This window comes from Rattus norvegicus, chromosome 2 (assembly GCF_021556685.1).
Source record: "Rattus norvegicus strain SHRSP/BbbUtx chromosome 2, alternate assembly SHRSP_T2T, whole genome shotgun sequence".
Taxonomy (NCBI): domain Eukaryota; kingdom Metazoa; phylum Chordata; class Mammalia; order Rodentia; family Muridae; genus Rattus; species Rattus norvegicus.
In genome coordinates, this window is record NC_141535.1 from 22505834 (window position 1) to 22533292 (window position 27459).

The 27459-nt window shown below is 39.3% G+C and overlaps 1 protein-coding gene and 1 long non-coding RNA gene across 5 annotated transcripts in view; one reads left to right on the top strand and one right to left on the bottom strand.

Annotated features, from left to right (window-relative positions):
* The window catches only part of Vcan (versican), a 99543-nt gene that overhangs the window by 58731 nt on the left and 13353 nt on the right, over positions 1-27459 (bottom strand). For all 4 annotated transcript variants that reach the window (NM_053663.1, NM_001170559.1, NM_001170560.1 and 1 more), the window contains 4 exon segments: positions 5625-5918; positions 19750-19877; positions 19965-20139; positions 23609-23983. In NM_053663.1, coding sequence (NP_446115.1) covers positions 5625-5918; positions 19750-19877; positions 19965-20139; positions 23609-23983 — 972 coding nt within the window.
* LOC147995977 (uncharacterized) lies at positions 20999-26522 on the top strand. The gene is made up of 3 exons (XR_015670252.1): positions 20999-21081; positions 22550-22672; positions 23514-26522. It is a non-coding gene; the product is annotated as an uncharacterized LOC147995977 (long non-coding RNA).

A 27459-nucleotide genomic window follows, 5' to 3' on the forward strand; every position in this document is an offset into this window, starting at 1 on the left:
GCTACAGTAGTGAGGAGGAAAACTTGTCTTGTTATCTGGAGACTAAGGGCCCCTGCTGCTAGCTTTCTTCAAACATTGCCTTATTTTTTCAAGCTGCAGAGTGTCTCGGGGGAGAAGGAGTGTTTCAGACTGCAAAACAACAAAAAGCCACATCAAATGGAAGCAAGTTACACATAAACCATGACAGTGTCCATATTGTGTTGACTTTCATAAAAACAGGATATTAAACTTGCAATACCCGTTCTTCATTTGTTTCCAGGTGTTGGACATTTGTCTTCATCTTCCTCTCAACTCTGTAGACTTGGTGCCAGCAGATTATGCGACATGTCTGGCAGAGGCCAGTTGGCATTTGCAGTAGCTCTACTGTCTGCCGAGTATCTACACACTGTGTTTGGCTTACGCCAGGTCTTTGTCTCAGTCTTTAGCATGAAACACAAATGCATAGGAAATAAAGCAGCTACACGATAGGTTTTCAGCCTGCAACTATGGATGGCCTTGATCACCAGAGAGTGAAAGTAGCCTTGTCATTATAAAACGCTACATGACAATGACTCCACATGTGTGGAGATTGGCTGGTTTGAGAAAATTTAAGTTGTATAGGAAAGTGACTGTGTTATAGGCAAAAGTGAGAGCAAATGGAGCAGTTTAGCACACAACGACTGTATTTCCTAAAAGAATCAGTGCTTTCTAAAAACCAAAAATCAGTTGCTAGTGACTATACAAGGAATGGTGCTGAAGAAACCCCCAGCTACCATCTTGCTACATTGTGTAACACCCTTGTTCCAACAGTGCTGCTCCTCTCTACTGGAAACTGCTGTACCAGTAGACTCTAAACACTTGGTATCTTCCCACAAAAGAATTGCTAGTAAAGAAAATTCCCTGCCTTTTGGCTTCGTCTGTTCCATCAGAACTTCATGATATAATGATATGATTTTATCCTAAATCCGAATAGGACATAATAAGTTCCAAATTGTGTAGGGGAAGTTGCTAGAATTTATTATTAGTTGTTGATATTCCAAAAAAATGTAAAAGTCCAAAATAATCAGATGTCTAATGAAACTGTGGTGTCCATTTACACTATGATACAAGTTCGTTACAAATCCATCACCTCACTACTTATCATTTTATATTGAAAAAGAAATTAACCAAAATGATCATTGCGATCTTGAAAAGTGTGTTAAATACACTTTCTCTCTTCTTGAAAAAAAAATCTGCTTCTGCATTATTTACTGGCACAAACATTGGTCAATTTTGATTGACATGAACAACTTAAAGATCTGAAATGTGTCTGACAATTTTTCTTTAATTCAATTCTCTATCCTCTGAAATTCTATCACCGTTACCTCACTTAACTGCCAGATTTCATGTTTGTCTTATAACTGCATTCTTCAGGGAAACAGTAAAAATTATGTATGGAGAAAGTTTCCATGAAAACATACTACAAACTCTTAGACACCTTCATATTAGAGAAAATATAATCATATTACTATTAATAACAACAGAATGGTAATTTTTCTTTTCCCCCTCCGAGCATTTTTCATGGCTGATGAAATTAACTCAGAAGAAGGTGACATTGCATAGGGGCAAAGTGACAGCTTGTGGATGGAACAGGTCCTCCTGCTCAACCTAGCAACTCTCTATAATACCATGAAAATATTTTTACAGTGTTTTAAAAATGGATTCAGATTTTTAAAAATTCAATAAGCACATGTCATTGTCAATTATGACTCTGAGTCTCTGTGACTCTCCTCTAGCCAGTTGCATGGTAAGTTGATAGCAGCGAGTCTCGGGGAGTAAGTCTTACAAAGCCAGGATTTATGTGACTTTATTTTCTGGGGAAAAAGAGGGGTTTAATAATTTTAGAGTTCTGTTTAAGAAAAGTCTGCTTACAATTAAGTTAATTAATTCTATGTCTTGGAATGGAAAACCTCAGACTTCCTTTTGGGGTTGGGTGGCTTTTTCGTCAACCTAATGCTGATTTCCATCAAAAGTCACTGTATCTGATATGTGTCATTTGCTTTAGCCATTCCAAAAAAGGAAATTATTTTTTAAAACACTGTCTACAAAGAAATAAGAATGAATAAATACTATGGCATTACTCTACTGATAATAAGTATAAGGAGGTCATTATAAAAGCACCCTCCCTTAGTTTCAGTCATGTTGGACACTCGACTTTCGGAAATTTTTTTCTCAGTGCCATTATTGAGGAAGCCAACAGAAATCAGCATGCTTCTTTTCCCACAAATATTCCCTCCCAATCTTTGCAGCTGTCTGGCACACAGATGTTTTGCATCAACATGCTTACAGTGTTTTACATCCTATCACAATGCTTCTGTAATGAGACATGAGGCAGATTTTTCCCAACAAAATATAAGACCTACATTAGCAGCCTGATGGCTGATTTAACTCTTACACTGTCCTGTCAACATTTTGGAGAACTGACTGACTTTGTATCAACTCTTCCATTATCTATGAAGCATAGGTGAGCGTGAGCCATGGGAAGAGTTGACAAGAGTAACGGTTATTCCACAGTGGGACTTGAGGGTCACATCTGAGAAACCTGTTTCTATGGGCACACAGGGTTAGATTAATTAGAACTGTCATTTTAAGGTGTGGTGAGAGACTGAATAGTCATTAAGTCCAATTCAGTGAACAGGAAATATTTTGAATTACAAAGTAAGGAAACATTCCACTTTGTAGCTAATGGCCCATAATTATTGAGGGCATTGAAAAAGGTAATGAAGTGATCATAGATTTGAAGAATAAACCAATTATAAACAGGAAAAGGACATACTAAAGTGCACGAAGTGCTGGGAACGGACTGAGGCTGCTCGAGACTCTAGTTCCAAACATAATCTGAGAAAGGATGGAGAAGTAAGGAGGCTCAAAACCAGATCAAACAGCAACTACACGCTTAGACATGAATGTTGTCATCAAGAGAATTGCCTCAGTTGGAAAATTGCAGAGAGACAACCGAAATCTGTGTTCAGTAGAGACGCTGCTCTTTAATTTGATAAACAAGTTGAAAAATTAGTTGAAAAAATAGTTAAGATTCAAAGTTTGATGGAAAGGAAGCTAGGAACACGGGATAAAGACCACTAGAATGATTTTTTTTAGGAAGGATGACCTTTCCCCTCTCGTAGAGATCCTTAAAGACACATATTATGAAGTTGATTCGATTATTTTCAACTCACTTAAATTTGAAGCCATTTCACATGGACTTTCAAAGTCTTGAACTGCATTCTTTCACAGAAACTTTTTAATCCTGAGGCCAAAGATAATTAGAAAAAAGGCAATTCTCATGGGACTGTAGCCAGCGAGGTTATTTTTAAGAGATATTTAATTGCCTCATTTTCGAATCTGTTTGAGCAGGTAATTCCTATCTGTGCACATGAGCTGAGATTGTAAGAGTGCTACGACCTACCTCTCAAAGGAAAAGGGCATTAGACCAAAACAAAATTTGAGATGTTTATTCATTGTGTGGCCTAAAAACCCACTTTTCATGTTTGACAAAAATTAAATGATTTGCGGCATGCTTGTATCTCTTGCTTTTTTCAACTTAGGGAGGCAACTGACATCACTTTGGGGACTGCACACTGAGGCCACTTAAGGATTTGGAAATCTTTTTAAATCTTTACAAATTCATGTATTAAAAGAATGGTCACATATTGCACTAGAAAATAAAGGAAGCTGTTGGCTCTGCCACGTTCTTAACTTCGTATGTGCTGAATGGACTAGGCATTATAGTCTTAAGGAGGGGTGAAATGAACTAGAATCTCAATTCAGGTTACACGGTAGTTCGGAATGTATGTATTTTATCCCAAAACGCTATCCATTTAAGTGAATAGAAAAGGAATAAATATAAACCACTTGTGTACATTAATTTTAATGTGGTTATTTAAACGTAAAGACTTGGTTATGCTATGTACCCATGTGAACTCATTTACACAGACAACCCAAAGCCAGCCAGGATCAACTCTTTAATAAAACTCTCTATGGCTGCAGAAAAGCTTGGCTTTCCATTTTACTCTCAAGTAGAAAATACTTAATTTTTTCTGTTGTTAATTGTGTACAGCACAGGTAAAACTAATGAAGTAAGATAATCAGGCCAACCACTCCACTCACCCTTACTTTAACTTTTCCTGTCCCATCCCCTACTAGCCATCAACCCAAGCCTTTTTCTTCAAGTTGGTAACTTAATGTAAAAGTCATTGTATAACCTGATTTACTTGAACATCATTCATGAGAGAATTTGGAGTAAATGAATATACATGCCATATATGTATACATGTATGTAGGGCTGTATTTAGGATATGTTTTTTATTGTTATTGTTGTCTTTCTGAAAAAGATTATGGAAGACTTCACTGCTTCAAGGCCTGAGAAGAAAAACTACCTTTCTCTAGGCCTTTTTATGGGTCAGTCAGCTTGAGTTAAGTTAATATACACCATATGGCTATAACCCTCAGAAAACCAAGTCTAAAGGCAGCCTAGCCAGGAGACAGAAGTCTGTGAAATGAAACCTTTCCATACTTCTCTTAGCTCGTGAGTCCAACCTCTTTTCCAACACACTGCTTAACTTCATGTCTGTCTTTTTCTTGCTGAAAGAGGCCTGTATGTTTCACTTTAGAAACTAATTAATAACAAACTAGTACATTTTCTAGCTATTTTAATTACCTGTTGATCTAACAAAAAGGGATTAGAAAGTTGGTTCAAAAGACATCCTGTATTATCTTGACATTTCATTATACTATTACGCCATGTCAGATTTAGCCTGTGTCATTACAATTTCTAAGTATTTGTTAGCTAGCATATTACAGATCCTAAAGTAAATATTACACTAAAAATATTGACTAATTATTTGTTTAGTTAAGCACTCTATAACTACAATACTGCATAATGTGGCTAATATTTCAAAATAAGGATGTCTAAAAAGTTAAACTATGTATAGCATGAATGCTACTTAAAATTAATTTTACAATGCAAATCTCGCTAAACATAGCCAATTCATGAGACATGTTGCAAAGAGGGTCTATTGTACTTTGATTAATTCAAACCAAAATTCAACACCAAAAGGCACATATCCTATTACTTGAAACAAAGTGAGATATGTGAATTATATTATTTGGTAGTATGAAACATTTTTAGGTAGAAATTGGACATAATCATTATCAATTTTAGTACAAATACTTACCTGCGATGACTTAAATTTAAATGGTCTCTTTTTTATAATAAAAATTATAGCAAAAGCGAAATAAGACAGGATTCAAAGGTTTAACACAGCTGCTGTTGTCTTAACATTGTTATATTAACAGTGAAATTGCATTTAAAGGCTTCAGTTAATTAGAAATTTCAATTCAGGATGTGTTCTGATTCTTGGACCAGCAGGGTGAAGACCCCAGTCTGACGGTCCCATTCCTCCCTCCGCCAAAAAAATTCACTTGACAAACTCCCTACTGTCTTAACCATAATGCCGGTGGTAAGTCTGTCTGTGTCACTAGACTGTAGGTGCTCCGTGCACTTAGTACAGAATCCAGAATCCATTCCGACATCCACTTGAACCTCAGTGAGTATATTTGCTGCAGCTTTTTAATCTGTATTTTAAAAAGAGATATCAAACACTTACGTTTAAAGCAGTAGGCATCAAATCTGCTATCAGGGAGAGGGAAGCATGTCTGGTTCTCAAAACGATACAGGGTTCTCACCCCAAGTAGACCACCTCCACACTGGGCCCTGGCCACAGTCACAGGGTGCCGCACGCTGGCATCCGACAGCCAGCCGTAATCGCACTGGTCAAAGCCGTTCCTCCAAGCTGCGTGAAGTTCCCCAACAGTCGCCAGCCTGGCATCCCGGTTTGCACACTCTGCTTCGGCCTCCTCGAAGGTGAATTTACTGGGAGCAGTGATGTGGAACACATCGCCTGCAAGAAGAGGATGAAAAAAAAAGGCTTAGGTCTCCTTCTCAGCTTCTTCCGGATTTGATAAATGCTGAGGGAGGTTGTGATACTTTTTACAGTAAGGAGGCAGTTGCTTATGGGGTAAAGCAAATAACCACATGTTTTTTTTGAAAAACTATTATTACCATCTAATAAAACTAGCATACCACAATAGTTTAATTCTATACAAGTGTTTGTGTATGTATGCATGCAGATGAGTGTGTGTGTGTGTGTGTGTATGTGTGTGTGTGTGTGTGTGTGTTCCTTAAAAAGTTGATGGAGCATTCATCTGTTAATAAAGAAATCATTTTAAAATAAACACATCTTTCCAAATGATTATCCAACATCCTGCGAGAGAATTAGAAAATCAAACAGTAATTCTCTGACTATCCTTTTCCCACATATTACTACCACCTATACAGATTAATCTTGTTGCTCAAACAACTAGATAAGAAACATCCCTAGGAATTTGATTTGGGGAAGGATAGAAGCAGTAGAAATGGAAGGTTCTTAGTCTATTTGTGTCCTTGGCTCAGGACTGCCATGGGGTTGCAGCCAGGGTTCAAAGTAACACAAAGTGAAGGGTATTTGAGGCTGATCTCAGCTCCCACTGAACAGCTTAGGTTCTTAGGCCTCTAAAGGGATCAATTTCTCCTACATGCTGTATCCAGAAAAGAAGACATGTGTTCTAATTTTCACAAAGTCATTAGAAATGCTAGTGGGCATTCTAGCCAAGGTCAATAGACTGTTCCCTGCCAATTAATTAACAAGCCAATCCTGAACGCTTACTGTGCTCATCACTGGATCCAATTAGTAGAGAAGTCTAGTCATTGTAGTTAACATAAAACAACAAACTCTGGAAAACTAAGTTTGTTAAACTAACATTGTATTTTGGGCATCCAGAATAACAATTTGATGAAATAAATTTTATTCCAATTAAATGATGCTTTTAAGATATGAGCAAGAATGACTAAAAGTCAGAGGAAACATTAAAGAACACCTAGATAAATATAACCGGAACAGGAAGGAGTACAGATGAGATGGAGAGGAAGCTAAAACAAGTTATCAGGTCAGTATTACAGAAGTCAGGGTCCTGTTCCATGGCTCAGAGGTGATCTCTAATGCTGTAATATATCAGGCAGCAGAAGCACAGAATTCTTACAATTGTAGACCCAAGCCAGGTAGAACAAGCCATCTGCTTAAAACAAATGGTACCATTACTCTAAGTAGACGATAGTTTTATGAGGAAAGAGAAAATTTTTCGTAGAAAAAGATGGCCAAAATACAATATCAGCTTTTCTTACTATAAATTCAAAATCTGTACTGGGGAAAACAAACCAAATCCCCAATAAGAACTGATAGATAAAAAGAGAAAATTTTACTTTTACCATGGGGTTTAGAAGGGCAGAGGGAGGGAGGGAACTGGGAGAGGGTGGGAGGAAAGGCAGGGGAAAAGGGGAACATGATCAGATATTGAGAGGGGGGACCAGGAGTGAAGCCCTGAGGGTCAGTAGAATGAGTGGAAACAGGCAACCTCTGGAGGTGGGAAGTCAGGGGGGACCCTCTAGAATGTACCAGAGGCCTGGGATATGAGAGACTCTCAAGACCAAAGGGGAAGACCTTAGAGGAAATGCCCTACAGTGGGGAGAGGGAATTTGTAGAACCCACATGAAGTGAAGGGAGGGTTTTCCATCCCACAGTCAAAAACACTGACCCAGATTGTCCCTGTTTAAAAGAACTGCAGAGACAAGAATGGAGAAGAGACCGAGGGAAGGAGATCCACTGACCAGCCCAAATTGAGATCCAGCTCAAGGGGAGGCTCCAAGGCCCGATACTATGCTATGGTGTGCTTACAGACAGGAGCCTAGAGTGGCTGTCCTCCAACAAACAGCTGACGTAGGCAGATGCAGATCAATGGCCTGAAGTTGGGGACCCCTGTGGTTGAATTAGAGAAAGGCTGGAAGAAGCTGAGGAGGAAGGCAACCCCATAGGAAGACCAGCAGTCTCACTAACCTGGACCCCCGAGATCTCTCAGATACTGAGCCACCAAGCAGGCAGCATACATTAGCTGGTCTGAGGCCCCGACACAAATACACCAGAGGACTCTCTGGTTTGGCTTCAGTGAGAGAAGCAGCCGCTAACCCTTGAGAGATGAGACCCCAGAGAGTGTGGAGGCCTGGAGGGGTTGGGAGCGGGGACTTCCTCTTGGAGACAGGGTTGGGGTGGGGGTGGGGAGGGGAGTAGGGGGTGGGGGGATGGGATGTGGGCAGAACGGGAGGGGGATTATGGCGGGACTGGAAAAAAAAGAATAGTAATAAAAGCATAAAAAGTAAAAGAATAGATTTACATATTAAATCACCTAGACTGTCAAACATGTTCAATAAATGGCATTTTTGACTCTTGTCTAAAAAAAAATTGTTTTGTTTTGTTTTTGTTTCTGCCTTTTTGGGTTTTGTGGGGAGTTTTTTGTTTGTTTGTTTTCCATGCTTCTCAAGCAAAACATTAAATAAAATTATTCTGTGGCCACTAGGAATAGTCACTGCATCAAGGGATCGTGGAAAGGACTGGAGGAGAGGAAAGGCCTGGAGATGGCAGCGTGAGCAGCCTCACGATCTTGGAATCATACCTGGCCTTAGGCCTGAACTGGATGCCCATATTCCTCCCCCAAAGGTAGAACTCCAGGTGACCTTGCTCTGGGCATCGTAGCTTCTGCACTGCTAAAAACTCTGTTCCGAAGCAAAACTATTCCTCCTGACTAACAAAAAGGATCTGCCAGCCAGAGCAAGGCAAAGGTTCTCACTCACTAAGGAAAACTCCGTTTCTAGAGACAAAACCAGAGGAAAATGCTAATGAGGAGAACTGCACCCAGCTTTAAAGGGCGAATATAGCTGAACATTAAAATGAGTAAAGAAAGGGCTAGAAAGGGAAATGCTATTTTTATTCACCAACAAAGTTACTTAGGAAATTTTTCATGGAAGAAGTATCATCAAATAAAACCTTACATCATTAATATAACACCCATAGGAAGATTCTACTTCCCTTCACATCAGTAATACCCATAGAAGAACGATTTCAGTAGTTGAACTTCTGTGATCTCAAGACTGCTTAATTTCAGCTTCATTTATATGTAAGGACCTGCTCAACCTTGCGAAGGTTTAATTTCATTTACTAGTGTTTTGTATTTGTTTTGCTTTTCTTCGTTTGTATGTATGCGTCTCTCTGTGTGTGTGCTCTTGTGCACGCCTGTGCCCTTGACCTCCTGAAGCAGATGTCAGACTCCCTGAGGTTGGAGCTACAGTCTGTAGTGAGCTTAGGCAATGCAAGTTCTTGAGCCAAGCTGGACCCCTGCGAGAACAGCAAGTGCTCTTAACCCCTATCTATCTCTTCAGCCCCCAACACTGGGAATACTTAAACACACTGAAAAGAATTGCCATTGTATCGATCGTGCCACTTGGATGAAAATGGAATAGTTTAATAGATTTACTAGATTGATTGAGCTTATTTTAAAATAAGGATAGAAAAAAATTCACTCATCAAGACAGCATGTAGTAACTCACTGTGATGTAATTCCTATTTTGGAATAATAAGAGAAATTAAAAAAATATTATGTTTAATTCTACTCCAAAATCAATCATGTAAGCCTTTCTACATCATAATATCTTAGCCTGAAATTACCTTTGCTCATATCAAAACCGTAACAATATAACAAATCCTGTACTCCATGACTATATTGTTGTTCATTATTTTAATTAATGCTCAGTCCATAGCAAACTACACTGCCTATATTTGTAAAACGCTATCTTTTCTGTTGTAACAATCTCCAAATATTGAAACAGAACATCTGTTGATGGGTTAATTCCATGAAATGTTCTGGCAAATATTGTTCCAAAGACGTGTATCTCAATGATGTAGATAATTCACAAGTGATTTATAGTAAACATATCTTAAAATTCTGGTATACTAGGAAACCTGTTCATAGCAACTGAACAAGTGGATCAGGCTACCAGAGAGAACCAAAGCAGGAGAGAAGAGATCCAGGCATGTAGTCAGTCTTCCCCCATAGTTGTAAAGCAGGGGACCAAAGCCAGTTCCTTGGTCAAGGGTGTAAGCCAGCAATTTAAACCAAACAAAGGAGCTCATCTCTTTAATAAAATTGAAGCATTATCTCCACAAAAAATGAAAATGCAGTCAGGTTTAAATCTCAGCACCATCTTTCAAGTTTAAGAGACAGGCACAGAATCCCCTGTAAGGAAATTGCAATTTTCCTAGCATAGGGCACCATTGCTGCATCTCTTCCCATGTGCACATGGACCTGAGCAAACAAGGCAACAGTAGATTTAGCAGCCAGGCGCCTCCCAGGAGGAGAATGACCTCTTCTCATTTGACAAGAACTGCACTGTAAAGTTCCAGCAGCAGGCCTCATCAAGACAGAGGCGAGGGTGTTTTTTTAAGGTTTATATGTACACATTCATATTAGTACACACATAAAATATAATGCAAAACAGAGGATTTTACTTGCAAGATAATGTGCCTATTTGGATAGGAAACATATAAACAGTATCCTATGTCAGATTAGCACAGCTTTTCAAGCTAATTGCTTCAAACTTTAGTTTACTCCTATTTTGACTACCTCTCCAGAGATGGCCTACAACAGTGGTCTTCAAACTGTGGGTCATGCCCCCCATCAGGGTCGAAGGACCCTTTCATGGGGATCTCATCTCAGATATCTTGCATATGATTAATAACTGTGCCAAACTTACAGTTATAAAGCAGCAATGAAAATAATTTATGGTTGTGGGTAACCACACCAGGAGGAACTATAGTAAAGGGTGACAGAGGTAGGAAGGTAGAGAAACACAAGTCTAGAAAGCCGGGCAATGATGGCTCAAGCTTTTAATCTCAGAACTCAAGAGGCAGCAGAGGGGCAGAGGCAGGCAAATCTCTGAGTTCAAGGACAGCCTCTTCTACAGAGTGAGTTCCAGAACAGCCAGGGTTACACAAAGAAACCTTGTCTCCAAGAAAAAATGAAAAAAGAAAGGAAGGAAAGAAGGAAGAAAAAGAGGGAAAGAAGGAGGGAGAGGGAAGAGGGAAGGAGGCTAGTCCTAGAGAATGTCAGATGGCAAAAAAAAAGGAGAAAGAAAAGAAGGAGGGAATAAAGGAAGGGAGGGAGGGAAAGAAAGAAAGAAAGAAAGAAAGAAAGAAGGAAGGAAAGAAAGGAATGAATAACTTGAAGGCATTTTTGTTTATGTTTTAGTATCTGGTGACAATACACAAACTAGAACTTACTTAATGATGGGACTTAGCATCATCATAAATATTAAGAGAATTGCTTTAGTTTGACCAGTAGCCACTGCAAGCCTCTCTTGAAAGCAGACCACGCCTGCTTTCTCCATGCTTCTGAGTGCCTGATGAAAAAGATACTTCTTTGGCAGCCAAAGAAGTGACACATGGTTGAAACACAAGCAATGGGGAAACACATTAAAGCATGAAAAATGATCTACGATGTCCAAACACTAAAGCTTCCTCCCAGGAGATGCAGAGCAGAACTGTTAAAAAGCCAAAGTTCAGAGCAAGTCTGGGATACTCAAGCTGGTGGCTGCTCTCAGTGCTCAAAGCGGAGACCTCGCCATGGTTTCCTGAGCCAGGGAATTTGCAGAGCGGCATCAGATGGCGTTTCTTTTGTTTGCGTGTGCTTGTGGCCCTGTTGTGTTGAATTATGAACTATGAATATCAGTTCAGTAAACTAGCAAACTCCATGCTATTGTTTTTTGAGTTCGCCTATGAAATTGATATATGTATATGTGCATGTAATGTATATGTGTACATGTAGGCATGCATACATACACCAAGCATACAAATATGTGTGTATATACATATATACATACATATCCTTGTTTTTAGGTGAAAATTACATGTGAGCAGCGTATCAATAACTAAAACGAATAATTTGAAAGTAACCAGAGGAGATGAGCATTTAAATAGCCGTGAGTGAAAACTGGTTGCCAAATATGCCAGATCACATAATATTAACAGCAACTTGACAAAGTCGTTAGCTTCAAAGTACTGACTTCAAATTCTTCAAAGGATTTTCCTTTTTACTCTTTCTCTATTTTGATCAAATATATGTATACTCACATATATACAATTCTAAATTAAAAATGAATATTCAGTATCTTCTGAGTCACAAATCAATTAACTCTACATGTCTGGTATAGCCTCTCACATGCACTGCTCTCTAACTCCTTAAAGGACCACTATTTATAGATATTGCCACCTTGTATCATTTCCTTAAGACTGGGTCTTACAAAGTGCATAAAAGTCAGGCTTTGTAAACAATGACAGGAAGGCTCTGTGCTCTCAGAACAGCATTTCTAGGGCTCAGATCCCAGAGCCAACATTAGGTTGGCCACCAGTGTTTCTCATTCTGTCTGTCTGTCTCTCTCTGTCTGTCTTTCTGTTTCTGACTGTCTCTGTCTGTCTGTCTGTCTGTCTCTCTCTCTATCTATACATATATAAACATACATATATGTGTGTGAGTGTACCAATAGATGGATACATGAAATTGTGTCAATAATCATATTGTAAAAAGGTAAAATGTTCAAATCAATTGATTTCTGCACACTTGAAGCAGATAATTAGAAAAAAGAAAACCTACATTCACATCAAAAATGCAATACTAAGGATAAGTTAAACAAAAGAACTATAAATTATATACTCTGAAAACTAAGAGAATTCTTGTGTGCAGTCAAATATTTAAAAAGAAAAACCTGAAAATATCCCATGTTCATGGACCATAAGATTTAAAATCGTTATGATGGCAAAGCACCCCCCACTTGATGTGGAGACTTAGTGAAAGCTCAACTATGTCCTAACTAACTTTCTTGTAGAAACTGGCAAACTGATTCTAAAATTATTTTAGGGACTCGAGAGACTCAGAATAGCAGCTGGGAGGTCTCACATGCTCCAATTTCAAACTTTACTACAATGCTATAGCAATACAGGCCCTATTGTACTGTAAACCAAGCATTTAGGCATCCATCTATAATCACCTCACCTTGGAGGTAGAGATAAGATCAGAAGCTCAGGGCCAGTCTTGGCTACATAGAGATTTTGTAGCCAGTCTGTGCTCTATGAGAATCTGTCTCAAAATCCACAACTGGGAAAAGAAGACAATATACCAGTGCTGTAAGGATGGGTACACAGATCAATGTGATAGAATTTAGCATCCAAAACTAAATACATGTCTGGTTGATATATGTTCAAGAGAAAACCCATTAAGTGCAGGTTGGCAGGGGGAATAGGCCATTGGAGAAATTCTGCTGGCATAACAGAATGATTTCAAATATATATATATATATATATATTTATACTCAAAATAACAGTAAGAGAATTAAAAGTCATAAAATTCTTCTGGCCACAGTGGAACACCCCTTTAATCCCAGCATTCGGAATGGGTGGAGGCAGGTGTATTTATGTGAGTTCCAAGGCAGCCAGGCCTATTACACAAAGAGACTGTGTCTTAAATAACAGGGTATAAAATCATGAAATTCCTTGAAGGAAACACAATGGGAAGTTTTTACAGTTGGATATCTGGCAATAATTTGTTAGTGTTAACACCAACTGAAAAAACAATAGATGAATTAGATTTGGTTAATAAACTGGATTTGATTAAAATTTAAAACTTTTTATGTTCAAATGATCCTATTAAGAGTTTGAATGACACCTTAAACACTAGGGAAAATATTTTCAAGTAATATACCAAGCAATGGTCAACAATTTAAAGAGAGAAAAAAGATAAAACCTATGATTTCTATAAAGCATTTATTGGTTTTTATTATATATGCTCACACCTACAACAAGCCCTTGATGTTTGTCAAAATAAAAAAGAATACAGAAACTTATGGCCTTTCCTCAAGGGAGAACTTAATGGTTGCATGATATTTGAAGAAAAGAAATCAAAAAACAAATACCAAGTATATGAAACTAACTCTTAAGTAAAGCAAAAGTTCCTGTCAAGAAATCCCAGTGCAAGCCAGAAAAGCCAACCAAGAAATTTTAGAAGCCCGGTTTTTGAATACCAGCAATAGAGAATGCTAGAAATATGGGCTGGGGGCAGGGTTCTCTACAATGACCCCAGAACCATTGCAAGAAAGGCATGCACATGGTCCGCCAGGGAGCCAGAAAGGGACCTAGCTCCTGAAGGTGAGGTAACAACCTTTAAAGGCAGGGCTACATATTAAACACAGGCCATGAGCAAATAGGACATGGGTCTCTACAGTTAGAGGTGAAGAAACTCTAAGCCGACCAGACAGGTCTGGATACAAGCCCAGGATTGATTCTTTTGCAAGAAAATTAAATAGGTCAACCATGAAAGAAGGTTAGCTGACCTCATCAGCGACACTCCTCTTCGTCTACAGAGAAAATAAAATGCCTTTAAAAAGACAACTATTTTCTGGTAATTTTACCATACCCAAGTAAATAATCTAGTTGCATTTAAAAGGGATTGATTTTTTTTTTACGTTTGAGGTATTTTTCCTGAAATATTTACATTACGGTCGTCACAGCTCGCTCCTACCTATCTCGTCTGGGAATTGTTTTTCACCATAACAGCAGCTAGACACACAAACCTTCTAATGCACTGTCAGCCCTAGAAGAGAAACACATTACATCACACAGCACCTTCACAGAGACTTAAGCCTTCAAACGGTAGGGCCACGGCAGTGTTGTCTGGGTGTCCATGACTCTAGAGTGGTAGAGGCCATAACCACTGAGTGCTGTCTGTGATTTGGGTTGACAATAACTGGCATCAGAATAAATATTGTTTCCAAACAAATTAGGAGAGATAAAATAAAACTATCTGTTACTGCATTATCTTTTAATCATTCAATAATGTTCCAGCATGAAGTTAACCACATTTGAAGTGATCCGGTCTTCATGATGCTCTGGTTCTAGTAGCTCCTGATAGCCCTCAGAGGGCTATGACTCAAGCTGACTTGAGCACTGCACTCTTATCCACTCAGATCAAGCCTATTTCTCAGAACTCTCTAGGGATGAAACTTTGCAGTTTCAGAAGACTTAATAATCTTCCTTGCTGGAAAAATTCACCTCCTGTAGAACCTAATACACAAAGGGGTGGTTTCAAATGTTTGTCTGCTCTGCAGTGTGAATGAAGAGCTACACAGCAGCTGTATCAATCACTAACTTTGTGCCATTCTATGTAGTAAGTGCGACAGATATCGTCTCCTTCGGTCTGATACCGCCCTTCAAATGTAAATTCTCTAATTGTTCTAAACTTCCTTCAGAAGTAATTATTTACAGCTTAAGGATATGAAATTTGCCCGTGATCTGTCAAGTAGTAAATGGCAGGATGGACCTCCATGAAGGTGCTGCTTTTAAAACAATGCTTTATTAACTCTTTAAACTTTTGTATAATGTGCTTTTTCCTGCATTCACTCCATCCTGTGTCTTCCCATATCCAGCCCCACCGAGGGCAGTTTGAGTTATCCAGCTACTGTTCGGAGTGGCCTTACCCTGGGGATCCATAGAAATCATGATTTGAACCGGAACCAACAATGTTCAATTTCTCACCATGTCAGCACCAGCATTAACCCAAAGCTTCCCTTCAGCCATTGTCCCAGACAGGGATAGCAACTGGCGTTCTTCAAATTATTGTTGCTAAGTGATAATGCCTTGTAGTCTACATATTAAATGCATGTTCAATTTATAGTAATGCTATTGGTATATAACTTCATCCCAAATTCAGATCATCTGGGGCCTCCATTTTTAATCTTTTTTTTTTCTGAGTCATTCAGCTATTTCAGCTCTAGTCTAAGGGCATCTTAACATCTTCCAAATCCAGTTGATGGGAAAACAGAGATTACATATAATAATGATTATTTTATCAATCTTAATTTCTGCATTCCTATTTTAAACCCTAGCTCACAATCTCTACTAACAGTGTTTTGATCCTAAATCATTTCTTAAAAAAACAAAACACCATAAGGTTTAGAACACCCCTGATAACACAAACTAATATTGATATAGCTGACATTTATGCTCTTCACAGTTTCTCAGCTTGATTTTCTTTTTAAAAGCAAAATACTATATTAAAATGCTAATCTGTTCTATAAAACCACTTTAAAATGCAAAAAATGAATTTATAGTCTATCTAATTAATAGAATTTTAAGCACAACGTCAGTGTAATATGACATTCTAAATCAAGATATGTGATATTTTTAATGAGAAATAACTAAATTTAAATAAAAATTTGTGTCAGGACCTCCAATTCTATTTCCCTCCTCTATCCCTCATACACTTGTCTTCCCTGACTACAATGAAATATAGGTGGGAATTATTAGATTCATGAACTCAGCAATGGATAGATTTTAATGAGAATCCCAGATCACTTTCAAATGACATTTATTAGTTTAACAATTAAAAAAGTAATTTTCTGTCAACAAGGTTCAACTCCTATTTAGAATATCAAACCTATGTTTGTAAGACTAGCAGCGGCGGAGGCTAAGGCAGAAGAGTTTGAGACCAATCCAGGCTACACAGCCTGATATTTAAAGGAAAAAGGAGAAAGAGGAGGAGGATGAAGAGGAGGCAGAAGAGGGGAAGAAGAGGAGAAAGAAAAGGAGGAAGAAGAGGAGGAGGAAGAGGAAGAGGAGGAGGATGAAGAGGAGGAGGAAGAGGAAGAGGAAGAGGAAGATAAAAGGAGGAGGAGGAGGAAGATAAAGGAGGAGGAGGAGGAAGATACAAGGAGGAGGAGGAAGATAAAAGGATGAGGAGGAGGAGGAGGAAGAGGAGGAAGATAAAAGGAGGAGGAGGAAGAGGAGGAAGATAAAAGGAGGAGGAGGAGGAAGATAAAAGGAGGAGGAGGAGGAAGATAAAAGGAGGAGGAGGAAGATAAAAGGAAGAGGAGGAGGAAGATAAAAGGAGGAGGAGGAGGAAGAGGAGGAGGAGGAGGAGGAGGAGGAGGAGGAGGAGGAGGAGACAACGACTAATAAACCCTTCTTCGTGGTAAAATTCACACATATATCCTGAGCTGCTCTCTAATAGAATTGCTTTCTGAAAGCTGGAGTGACACTGTGCAAATGGTAAAAGTCAACTCCCAATTGGTGCAGTGTGGCTAAGGGATCCCTGGTGGACTTCTCTACCCAGGCTTTCAAAAAGTCTACAGCTTTAGGAAGCAGGACTCAGGCAGCCCCTAAAGGGCCACTAAAGACTAAATAGACCAACAGACAGGTCCCTGAGTACCAGAGCCTGGCTCTCCATCAAGAAGTCTGGCTTACGATTTGTGCATAAATATTCCATATATCATTACTATTTGATAAAGCTCTCTCCAGCAGATTAGATATCACAAATACCTTCTATAAACTACCTTTGTATCTGATACAGACTTAGCAACATCCCTGATACATGCATTACAGTTCTAAGAGGTCTTCTTCTAAGCAAAAACCATGATACAAATTTCTACCTTACCAAGATAACAATAGGAAATCTATTTACTAGTGCCAAGCCTTTCGATCAAACATCTCCAATTAAAACTATCTGTCATTAAAAACTATTTTAAAGATATTTTAAGCAGTTAAGAGGAAGAGAAAGTTTCTGTTTTACATGTGTCCGTAGTAGCTTGACTATTGTCTGTGTCCCCCTTTGCCTTTATGCAAAATCAGGAGCTGTTACCACCAGAATTTCTTACTTAGAAAATACACTTACTGTTATCAAATGACAGTATGATAAAGTATGCTTTGAGGCACACTGAATGAATGAATAAGGAAAATGTGGGCTGCTTATATTCCAGCTCTCACATCTAATAACCATCCATTCGGTGAACAGAGCTGGAGAATGAAAGACTGGCCACGTGGCACATACCTGAACCCCTGTTCTGTGAGAGGCCAGACAGCAGGGTCTTTTGAGTACAAGAGTATGAGGCCAACACAGCCAGACACAAAACAACAAAAACAAATAAACAAAACACCCAACAAACAAGCAAGGAACTTTAATCCTGGAAGGGACTATCTCATCCAACCTTATTTTACACATAAAACAATGGATACCAAGTCGAAATTACACAAGTTACTCAATTTAATTTTATATATATATATTTACTTGGGCTTATAAAATGCCAGCCATGATAGATGAAAATCCATTTCAAAAGTCATAGAAACAGCCATTCTGTTTGGAACAACGGCCAAGAATGAAGTCCTTTGGGAATCTGAGTGTTTGTGAAAAAGCACCAAGTAAACAAGACAATGTCTTGGGATCTCAGTTTCTCCAAAAACATGAAATCTTTCTTGGAATGTGTTTTTTGTACTCTTCCCAGGTGTAGAAGACAGGAGTCATTTTCCTTCAGATTTTTTTTGTTACAACTGGCTACTGTTATTTGTTTGTGTGCCTCTGTGGAAAAGTATGGTTGTTTTGTTTTGTTTTGTTTTGTTTTGTTTTGTTTTGTTTTGTTCTGCATGCAGCTTGGTGTGCCACATGTGGCTTGCCCTTGTGGTTGTTCACTTTACTCTTGTGACTCCTCTTAATCCTCAGAGTATAAATTGTCTGGTGCTCTGAATAAAGTTGGCTACTGCATGAGGCTTTAATCCATCTCAGTGATCAGCTCCATTCTCCCAGGTCCCCACTGTCTTTAGAGCTGTAAGTATCATCCCTCTGCCTTTTATTGTAAAACTACCTGGAACCTTTTAGATACAGTCACTTTGAACTCAAATAGTCTTTACACTGGCAAAGAAATAGCAGAACAAAAATTAACTAGCTTCTAACATCTTGAAGAGAAAAGGCTTTATGAAACTAGACTTTTGGGTTGGAGAGATGGCTCCATGATTTAGAACGATAGCTGCTCTTCCAGAGGTCCTGAGTTCAATTCCCAGCAAATACATGGTGACTCACACTCATCTGTAAAGGGATTTGATACCCTCTTCTGGCATGCAGATGTGTATCCAAAGGAGCACTCATTAAAAAACATTAAATTTTACATTAAAAAACAAAACAAAAACAAAAAGGCAAAAGCAAACTGGCTATAGCGTCGCTGGTGAACAGCAGACTGTCTACAACAGTATATGTTTTTGTGTTTTCATGTTTTTATATTTTTATGTTATTTTGATTGTGCGGATTGGTTGGATGAATGACTGTTCTGAAAAAAAAAAAATCCTTGCAACAAAATAGGCCCAAGATAGCACCTCATTTGCCGGTTTATCCTGTTTTTCTTGGTTGGGGGAGGGGTGTTTATCTGCACTTGGATTCCTAGCAGTTTGTCACCGCAGGGTTTCTACCTGGCTCTCACTAGAATAGGTGCCACCCTTACAGTTTTCTATTCTGAATGTTCTAAAAGGGCAGTATGACTGTGAAGAACCTGCCATTGGCCGAGATATTTCTATTTACACGGCCCTCCTTCCTTTTCCTCTGTAATTTTGGCTTGTTTTACCACAAAATCATCCAGTCACAGAAAGAACACGCTGCTGTGTGGAAATGTGAAGAAGCAAGCCCGGGACTTATTCTCTGAGCTTGCACTAGTTTTCTCTGTTTTATAAATTCGAATGATGCTCTAGGACAGTGGTTCTCAACATGTGGGTCGCGACCCCTGTGGGAGTCCCACAGAGCCTTGCACAGTGGTCACCTAAGATAATCATAAAACACAATGGTTTGCATTACAATTTATAACCATAGCCAAAGTACAGTTATGAAGAAGCATCAAAAATAATTTTATGGATGGGAGTCACCACAACTAGAGGAACCGAACCGTATTAAAGGGTCAAAGTATGAAGAAAGCTGAGAAGCATGGCTATAAAATGTCAAATGTCTTACCGTCCAGATGATCCACATAGCAATACACATCATAGGTTTCCTGGGGAGAGCGGAATCCATAGGTCCGGACCCCTTCCTTCCCCATCATGTCTCCATAACAGCCCTCTCGGGGAGCCCGTATGGGATATCTGGGGAGGCAGAGGACCAGTAAGTGCCACTCTCACTGGCATATTACTACGTAAAATCGTAAAAGCGTTTGGCTGAAGACCTCTCACCTGACAGTTTGGTCAGACAGCCATCCTGCATCACACTGCTCAAATCCATCCTCATAGGCAGCGAACAGCTGCTCTGGGGTTGCTATGACCGCCCCGATGTCCAAACAAGCCTGTTGAGCAGACTCGAAGTTCAGAGTGTATCTGCTGGTCGCTGCCCTGTAGTGAAACACGACACCTGCAAAGAAAACAAATCGAAGTCTGTTTCAGTGCTCAAATCCCCCATTCACTGTCAGAATGAAACAATATACCGATTAATACAAATGTCATAGTTACTGATTCTTAGTACATGAAACTCGTGTTGATTGAAGGGAACCTCAAAATGCCACATATCTAGGTATCCCGCTCCACATGCTATATTCTGGAAACAGGCAGCATTGTGACATTTACTTTCCTGGAGAGTGTGACAGGTTGAGCAAAACACCAGGCTGTCTGGGTGAGAATGCCTAGTTCATCTTCATTTGCTCTCTACTCATAAACTAGTCACTCTCTGAGCCTTGATCTTCTTTCTTATCTAAATCTGATACTTATTTGATTAATCTGAATGTGAGATAGATTACTATGCACGATCCGAATATGCACCATATCCACTGTCTGACAAGCCTATTTTTTTAATCTCTGCTATGAGTGATACAAATATACAATTTTCATCCCGAAAGAGTCCTGAAATAACATCCTCCACAATTTCCCAGGGAGAAGCAAGGCATATTTGCCTCAAATTTCACTTGGTTTTATTTTAGGTATTGTAAAATGGTAGTTATAAACTATGCCTTAGGCCTCAGGAGACTCCAAAAAGCTGAAGAAGGAACAGCTATGGGGTGGAGCTGCTGGCCCTGTCTTGGAACTTCAACGCATTATTTCCATTTTTAACTGGAGGAAATATCATGACTCACGAAAATGATATGCCCAACTGATATGCCAGGAAAGTCACCGCAGGATACAGATTGGGGCAAGGGGATTTTGTAAGTAAAACTCCATCGATTCAAATGCTCAAGTACTCAGGACCACTTTTCGGTGTTGTTTGGAATGAATTGCTGTTTTTTTTTTTTTTTTTTTTCTTTTTTTTTTTTTTTTTTTTTTCTGGAGCTGGGGACCGAACCCAGGGCCTTGCGCTTCCTAGGTAAGCGCTCTACCACTGAGCTAAATCCCCAGCCCCGAATTGCTGTTTTTAAGATATCTGTCCCTCTTCCTCTGAGTCTGAGTCATTTCCTGGGGTTGACAGATCTGTCTTTCATAGTGAGACTGGCTATCAGACACTCTCACTCATGTTATTCCTTATATGGTGTCTCTGTATTCCTCAAGAGAGCTATGGAGGAATTAGAAGAGACTTACTGCAGATGAGTCCTGTGGTCAGTACCCACACACACGGAGCTGCCAGGAACTCACTGATGGACTGACCTGCAAGGAGGTTGCCTTTTCTTCTTCTGATCTTTCATGTCTCAAAAGGTTACCAAATGCCATTCACTACCTTCATGTGACCTCCCTAAACCTGTCTGGAAGCGTATATACCGTCTGTTTAGTACGCACCAAATAACTTTTAAGCTCTGAGTAAGAACCTAAATGGGTTTGAAATAGTTTATAGTGGTTAAAGTTTCAAGTAATCTTGGGAATTATTAATCTTCCACACACACTCAGTATGGGTGCTAAGAGGGGACAGAGCAGGAGGCCTTCTTGCCTAAGGCTAGGCTAGCAATCCATATATAAGTGTTTGCCATTTTTGAAATAACCTGAAGACATCGGAGGCTAAGGAGATTAGGAGTAAGATAGTCATTTTTCCAAGCAGCAAGAGGCAAGTCCACTGCTAAGTCTTTAATGAGGAAAAATTCTTTAAAAAATGTAAGAAGCTTTTAAACACTTGCGGAACTTTGGAGAGCAAATGTGGGTGATATACATCTCTGCATATACATGTATATGAAGGTACAATCTTAGGATAACTAAAAGTAATGGTGAGGAACTCGGGGATTTAGTGGTTCCATGGACAACAGGAAACAGATGAATTTAATGATAAGGGATGCTTTATCGTAAATTTGTTTGTTGCACCTAAAATTCAAACCATTTCCTTTTGGCTAAGCAAGAAAGGGTTCTATTAAAACCTCTTTTATGTATTTCTGAAAGGTAAATATTTTATAGGGAAATTGAGAGTCCGGGGAAAATCTGTCCCATCATGTCTGGGTATTAGACTTTCGCTTAATAACTTGCCAACACATTCTGCTTCCAAGAGCTGTGGCATTATGTGTGTGCCCAATTAAAGCAATTTCTCTTTGCTTTGTCTTCCGACTAAAGCTCAAGTGACATATAAACCACCATTAAAAGGAGGATAAAGGTAAAATGTGTCATTACAAATCGTAATAGATAGCAACTAGTGTTAATGTTACATTTTGTTTTACTGTGATTTCTTGCTCTGGCCCAAAGAAAATTCAAATATTGATTGACTTTGTAAGACATTATGATATAAATCATGGTTAGTTTTACATTGTAGCTTTTAATTGATGCTTCTTAAAATTTAACTCAAACTTTTTTGTTGTCATTTTTTTGTTTTTGTTTGCTTGTTTGTTTTACATTTATTGTGTGTGTCTTTGTCCCTGCAGAGGCACGGGTAAACAAATGCCTTTGTACCATGTGGGTTCCAGGAATCACATGCTGAGCTTGTCAGCCTTGGCAGCACGTATCTTTATGCTGAGTCAACTTACCAGTGCTCATTGGTAATCCCGGTAAGAAGGCTGAGGTTATAGTTCTGAGATAGAACATTTGCCTAGCAAGCACATGATCTTGGGTTTGACCTTTAGTACCCCCAAAGATCACATGATGAAAATTAAGACCAAAGGGGGAAAGATCTATATCTTTATGTGTATACATATGTGGTATTTTGAATGAGAATTCACCCTAGAGGTTCATATTTTTGAATTCTTGGTGCCCAGTTGATGGGACTGTTTGAGAAGGACTAAACATGTGGTCCTCTTACAGGTGGTGTGTCATCAGGAGTGGGCTTTGATTTTTAAAAGCGCATACCATTCCCAGTTAGCTCTCCAGCTCTTTAGCTCAGCGTCAATAACATGAAGTAACTACTACTTATTCTAATGGTCAGTTCGCTACTGACAGGCTGTTCGTGCTGGTTGGATCCTCACGACCAATCACTCACCTAACCCAGTTAGCTCTCTTTCTCGGGCACCATATCTGATGGTTGGTTGCCATGTGCTTCTCACTATAATGGTGGTCAAAGGCTCTAATCCTTTGTAACTGTGAGCCCCAAAGTAAATGTTTTGTTTGTTAACTTACCTTGGTCAAAATGTTTTGTTATGACAATGGGAAAGTAACTAAGACACCATCTATACAACATCAAAATTAAAATGTACTATAGCCTTTATAGCATTCCAATGCAATCACTAGCTGATCTGAGCAGTAAAATAATGATTTTAAAACTATGTATCATGTCTTGAGGATTTCGTTATTCCTAGTATTTTGCGCTTTACTGCGTTCCATCAATTAATGAAGCTGCTTCACAAAACCCTACCTGTCCTGAAAGACTAAATTTGTTTCTTGTGTTTTCCACAGGTGCATGTCAGGATCAAGAGATATCCCTGAGGAGTGACCCATACTTCTGACTTGGGTATCGTGCTACAACCTTTCCTACGATCTGAAAGCCTTACCGTCCACGGCCAGCGACATCGTGTTCTGAGTGTCTTCAATGCCATACATGACATCACAGCGGTAGACACCTGCGTCACTAGCACGGAGTTTGACCATGGTGAGAGAGGCATCGCCTACGTCATCGGGATGTGTAGGCACTGATACCCGCCCCTTGTAGTCCTGACCAATCTTGATGTTCCCGTCTTGGGCCACCAGGACAGTAGTCTCCTTTATGTCTTTTCCATTTTTGTCCACTTCTATTTTAGACCATTTGATTCTGAGAAATTCACTCGTGTTGTAATCGGGTGGTAAGGTGGGCAAGGTTGAAAAATGACAAGGTAGGATCACTTTTCCAGACAGAGAGCCTTTAACAGGTGGGTTTTCTTCCATTTTGGCTGTAGGAAAGAAAAAAAAATTCAGATTAATATTCCTAAAAAAGCCAGTGCTGAATGTGTGGAGTTTGAGAATTGACTGGAAAGTGCTACAGAGCTTCCATTACATCTTGAGTGTGGGAGAGAAGAAGATGAGAATGATTTATGTAAAGAGAATAGTATAGAACCTCAATTACACTTCATAACAAAGATGGGGATTAATGACGTTCATCCCTGTACACTGACATGGACGGCTCGTTTGAAAGCGTTTGTCACTTGGTATTTAACTTGAAGAAAAAAAAAAGATAAAGTAAGGCAAGGAAAAACAAAAAATTAAGCACAGAAAGAACTGGGCAGGTTAGAGTCTGAACCACAGTTTGAAGGAATAGACCAACCTGGGTCCGCCTGTGCTCGTGCTAAACATCCTAGTGCTTAGGAGAAAGGGCGAGAGGGTTGCTCTAAGTTCTAGTCTAGAATTAATGAGCAAAAACTGCCCCCTCCCCAACTCCCTACCTCCTGTCCTTCTCCCCTTTCTCCTTTTTTCTCTCAAAAACAAAAAAATCTAGTCTAGTGTTAGGAAAGCTAAAACTTACATGTATTGATCAGAGAAAAACCTCATTTGGGATAACTGCCATAAACATTACTTCAGAAAAATATAATTAAAAATTAACGTTTGAAGGGGAGGTTAGAATTTTTAACACTACTGGAGAACACTAGAGAAAGAGCAGGCTTGTATTGTAAGAGCCCTCTTCTGGTCCAGCAATTGAGGCAGGCAAGTTTCCAAGGCCAGCCTGAACTTGTTACACTAGCAGGTCAGAGATGAAAACCATTAAAGGTAACTACCACATTACCTTAGAGAAAATAAAAATAAAAGTGAAAGAAGGATTTCCAACGGTACTTGGTGAGACTGGAGTGGGGGCACGTCTCCTGTTTGAAGAGCCCTCTTTGGGCCCTTGTTTCAGGCAAAGGCTTCGTTCTAATGACAAGCCCAGCTGCAATCACTTTGCAGAGAAACACTGCCTTTCATTATCCCCTGGCCGGAAAGCCTGCTTCTGTTCACCTAACCCTCCCAACTACTCATTTCTGTTTAAGCTCTTAAACATTTAATGACAAAGTGTACAGTGGTTACAATTTAACACCACTGCATGCAAAAGAAAATACCTTTTCACCCTTCCTGGAACCCATCCCCCTCATCCAGGCCTCCTACCCCTTTCCAGCCTCCACTAGCTAGGCTAAACCAGGGGTAAGAAACGATAGGAATTCTTGTTCTTGCACAAGCAATGCTCACTTCATGAAATGGTGTAGAAAAGTTAAGAGTCCTGTCCATATCAGGCAACTCTATGACTTTTAACTACTGATGTTTCTCTGACACTGTGCTAGTGGTCTAAGACATATATGTCTCATGTAAACATGCATCCACAGCAATGTAGCTCATGGAACCCTTATCATTTGGCTGGGGCATTTTTAAAATTACAAGAAGATATTATGCCCGTTAATTAAGAAAAAGAAAAGAAGAGAAAAGAAATTCCACTGCCAAAGACACCGGGTGGCCAAAACTAGGCACAGTGGCTCGTTCTTGCAGTCCTAGGACAGAGGCATCAGGGTGAGGAATCTCCATTAGCTGGAGACCTGCCTGCTCTATGTGGAAAAGTCCAGGCTAGCTGGGGCTGCAGAGAGAGAGAGAGAGAGAGAGAGAGAGAGAGAGAGAGAGAGAGAGAGAGAGAGAGAGAGAACGCTCTGTCGCCTCCTCCCAACAATGTGATCAAAACGGTATTATGCCTGGTGTATTTGTGTTAGAAACCTCTCACTTATTCCAAAACAGTAATACATTGTGTTCTGTATTTGGTCATCATTCCATTGATCTACATATAGAGTTCATTCATGGTATACTTAACACAATTAAAAATGAAGTGAGCTAAAATACCGCTTAGGTTCTTTTGGTTTAGGGAGGAGGGTGTTCTTTTTTTTTTTTTTTTCTTTTTTTGTAGCAAGGCAATAATGTCATTTTCAGTGCTTAGAAAATAGTCTCAAACTTAAAAGTTCACCCTCCGAGATGAGCCTGATTTCTTGGTAAAGATGCCCCTGAGAGGAAAGGGCAAGTTCCCACCTGGCTGGGGACAGACCCAAGCCAGAGCGTGCATCTCATTATATCTCACCTAACCATCTACAGCATTGGCATTCATTAACTACCTCTCCTGAACCTAAACTCATTCACATAGACATCTTCATCTTAAATTTTTCTTGTTCTTAGACACCTGCTTTAGTCACTGCCAGAACTGAGACCTTTCAGTTCTTTCATAATCTCTTTCATTCATCCAAAAAGCCTGCAGGGAACATGCTAAAAATGACCCCACCTGGTTCCCATCCCTTTCATTTAGACTAAGCTAAGGTATGCCCAACATCTCTGCTTGTTTAATTTATTGGTCTATTGAGACAGGGGGTGGGGGTTACTCTAAGCCTGTGTGTAAAAATCTTATTTACACTCATTGTCATTCTAGGAATTCATACTTTCCCTCCTAAAGAACCATTTAATCAAAATAAAATACAGCAACATTACCACAAATACTGAGAATTTTTTTTTAGTAGGAAACAATTTTATAACAGCGTGGGATACCTGATCTACTCTTCCTTCATAGCTATTGCTAACTTCCAGTGGTTTTCATGATTATAAATGCATATGGGAAGATATAGGCTTCAGCCAAATCTACGAAGTAGAGAAGTAGCCGGAACATGGAACATGGTTTAAGCACTTTTGCTCTACTGAAGGGCACATTGCGATGAACTGGCAATTTCACAAGAGCTTTGTATTGTTCTGGCTATCCACAAACACACAAATCTTAAAACCTTTGTTCTAATGTGAATATAAGCTCACAATGCTATCCAGTGTTCAGAATAAGACTAACAAAAGATGTGCAGTCAAAGCTTTTGAGTATTAAGACTTGGGTCATAATTCATCAGGGCACAAGAACTAAGCTAACTGCATCTAAATATTTTCGGAGTTATTTTAATCATCTGAAGTATAGTGTAGAGAAAGTATGCTCTTTTTAAAAAAATCTGCTACCTGCAGAAACTTGTCTGAATCTAATAAAAATGCATCCTGACAAAAAAAAAGTTCACTGTTTTCACATATGATTTGTGTCCTAAATGATTCCAGTAGGGGAGAAAGCTCTGTGTAATGAATGGCTCATTACTTCTCATTCTGTGCAGAGAGTCTGCACAGTAAGAATGATGCAAATCCCATCTGTGCAGAGACAGAAAGAGGGCACCAGGTGAATATCAGATTGAAAATATTGGGATTTATTTTGCACTTTTTTAATTCCTAAACTCATGACTCTGCACTCTATTTCATATTATCATAGGAATAGTAGAGTAAGTGGGTGAATTATCAATGATTAAGCTGGTTTCTAATACAATAGAAATTGTTAAAGCAATCTCTTCATGTGCTAAAGCCAACAAATCGTTGTGACATGGTGCTGCTTAACTCGAGCCACTGAACTTTA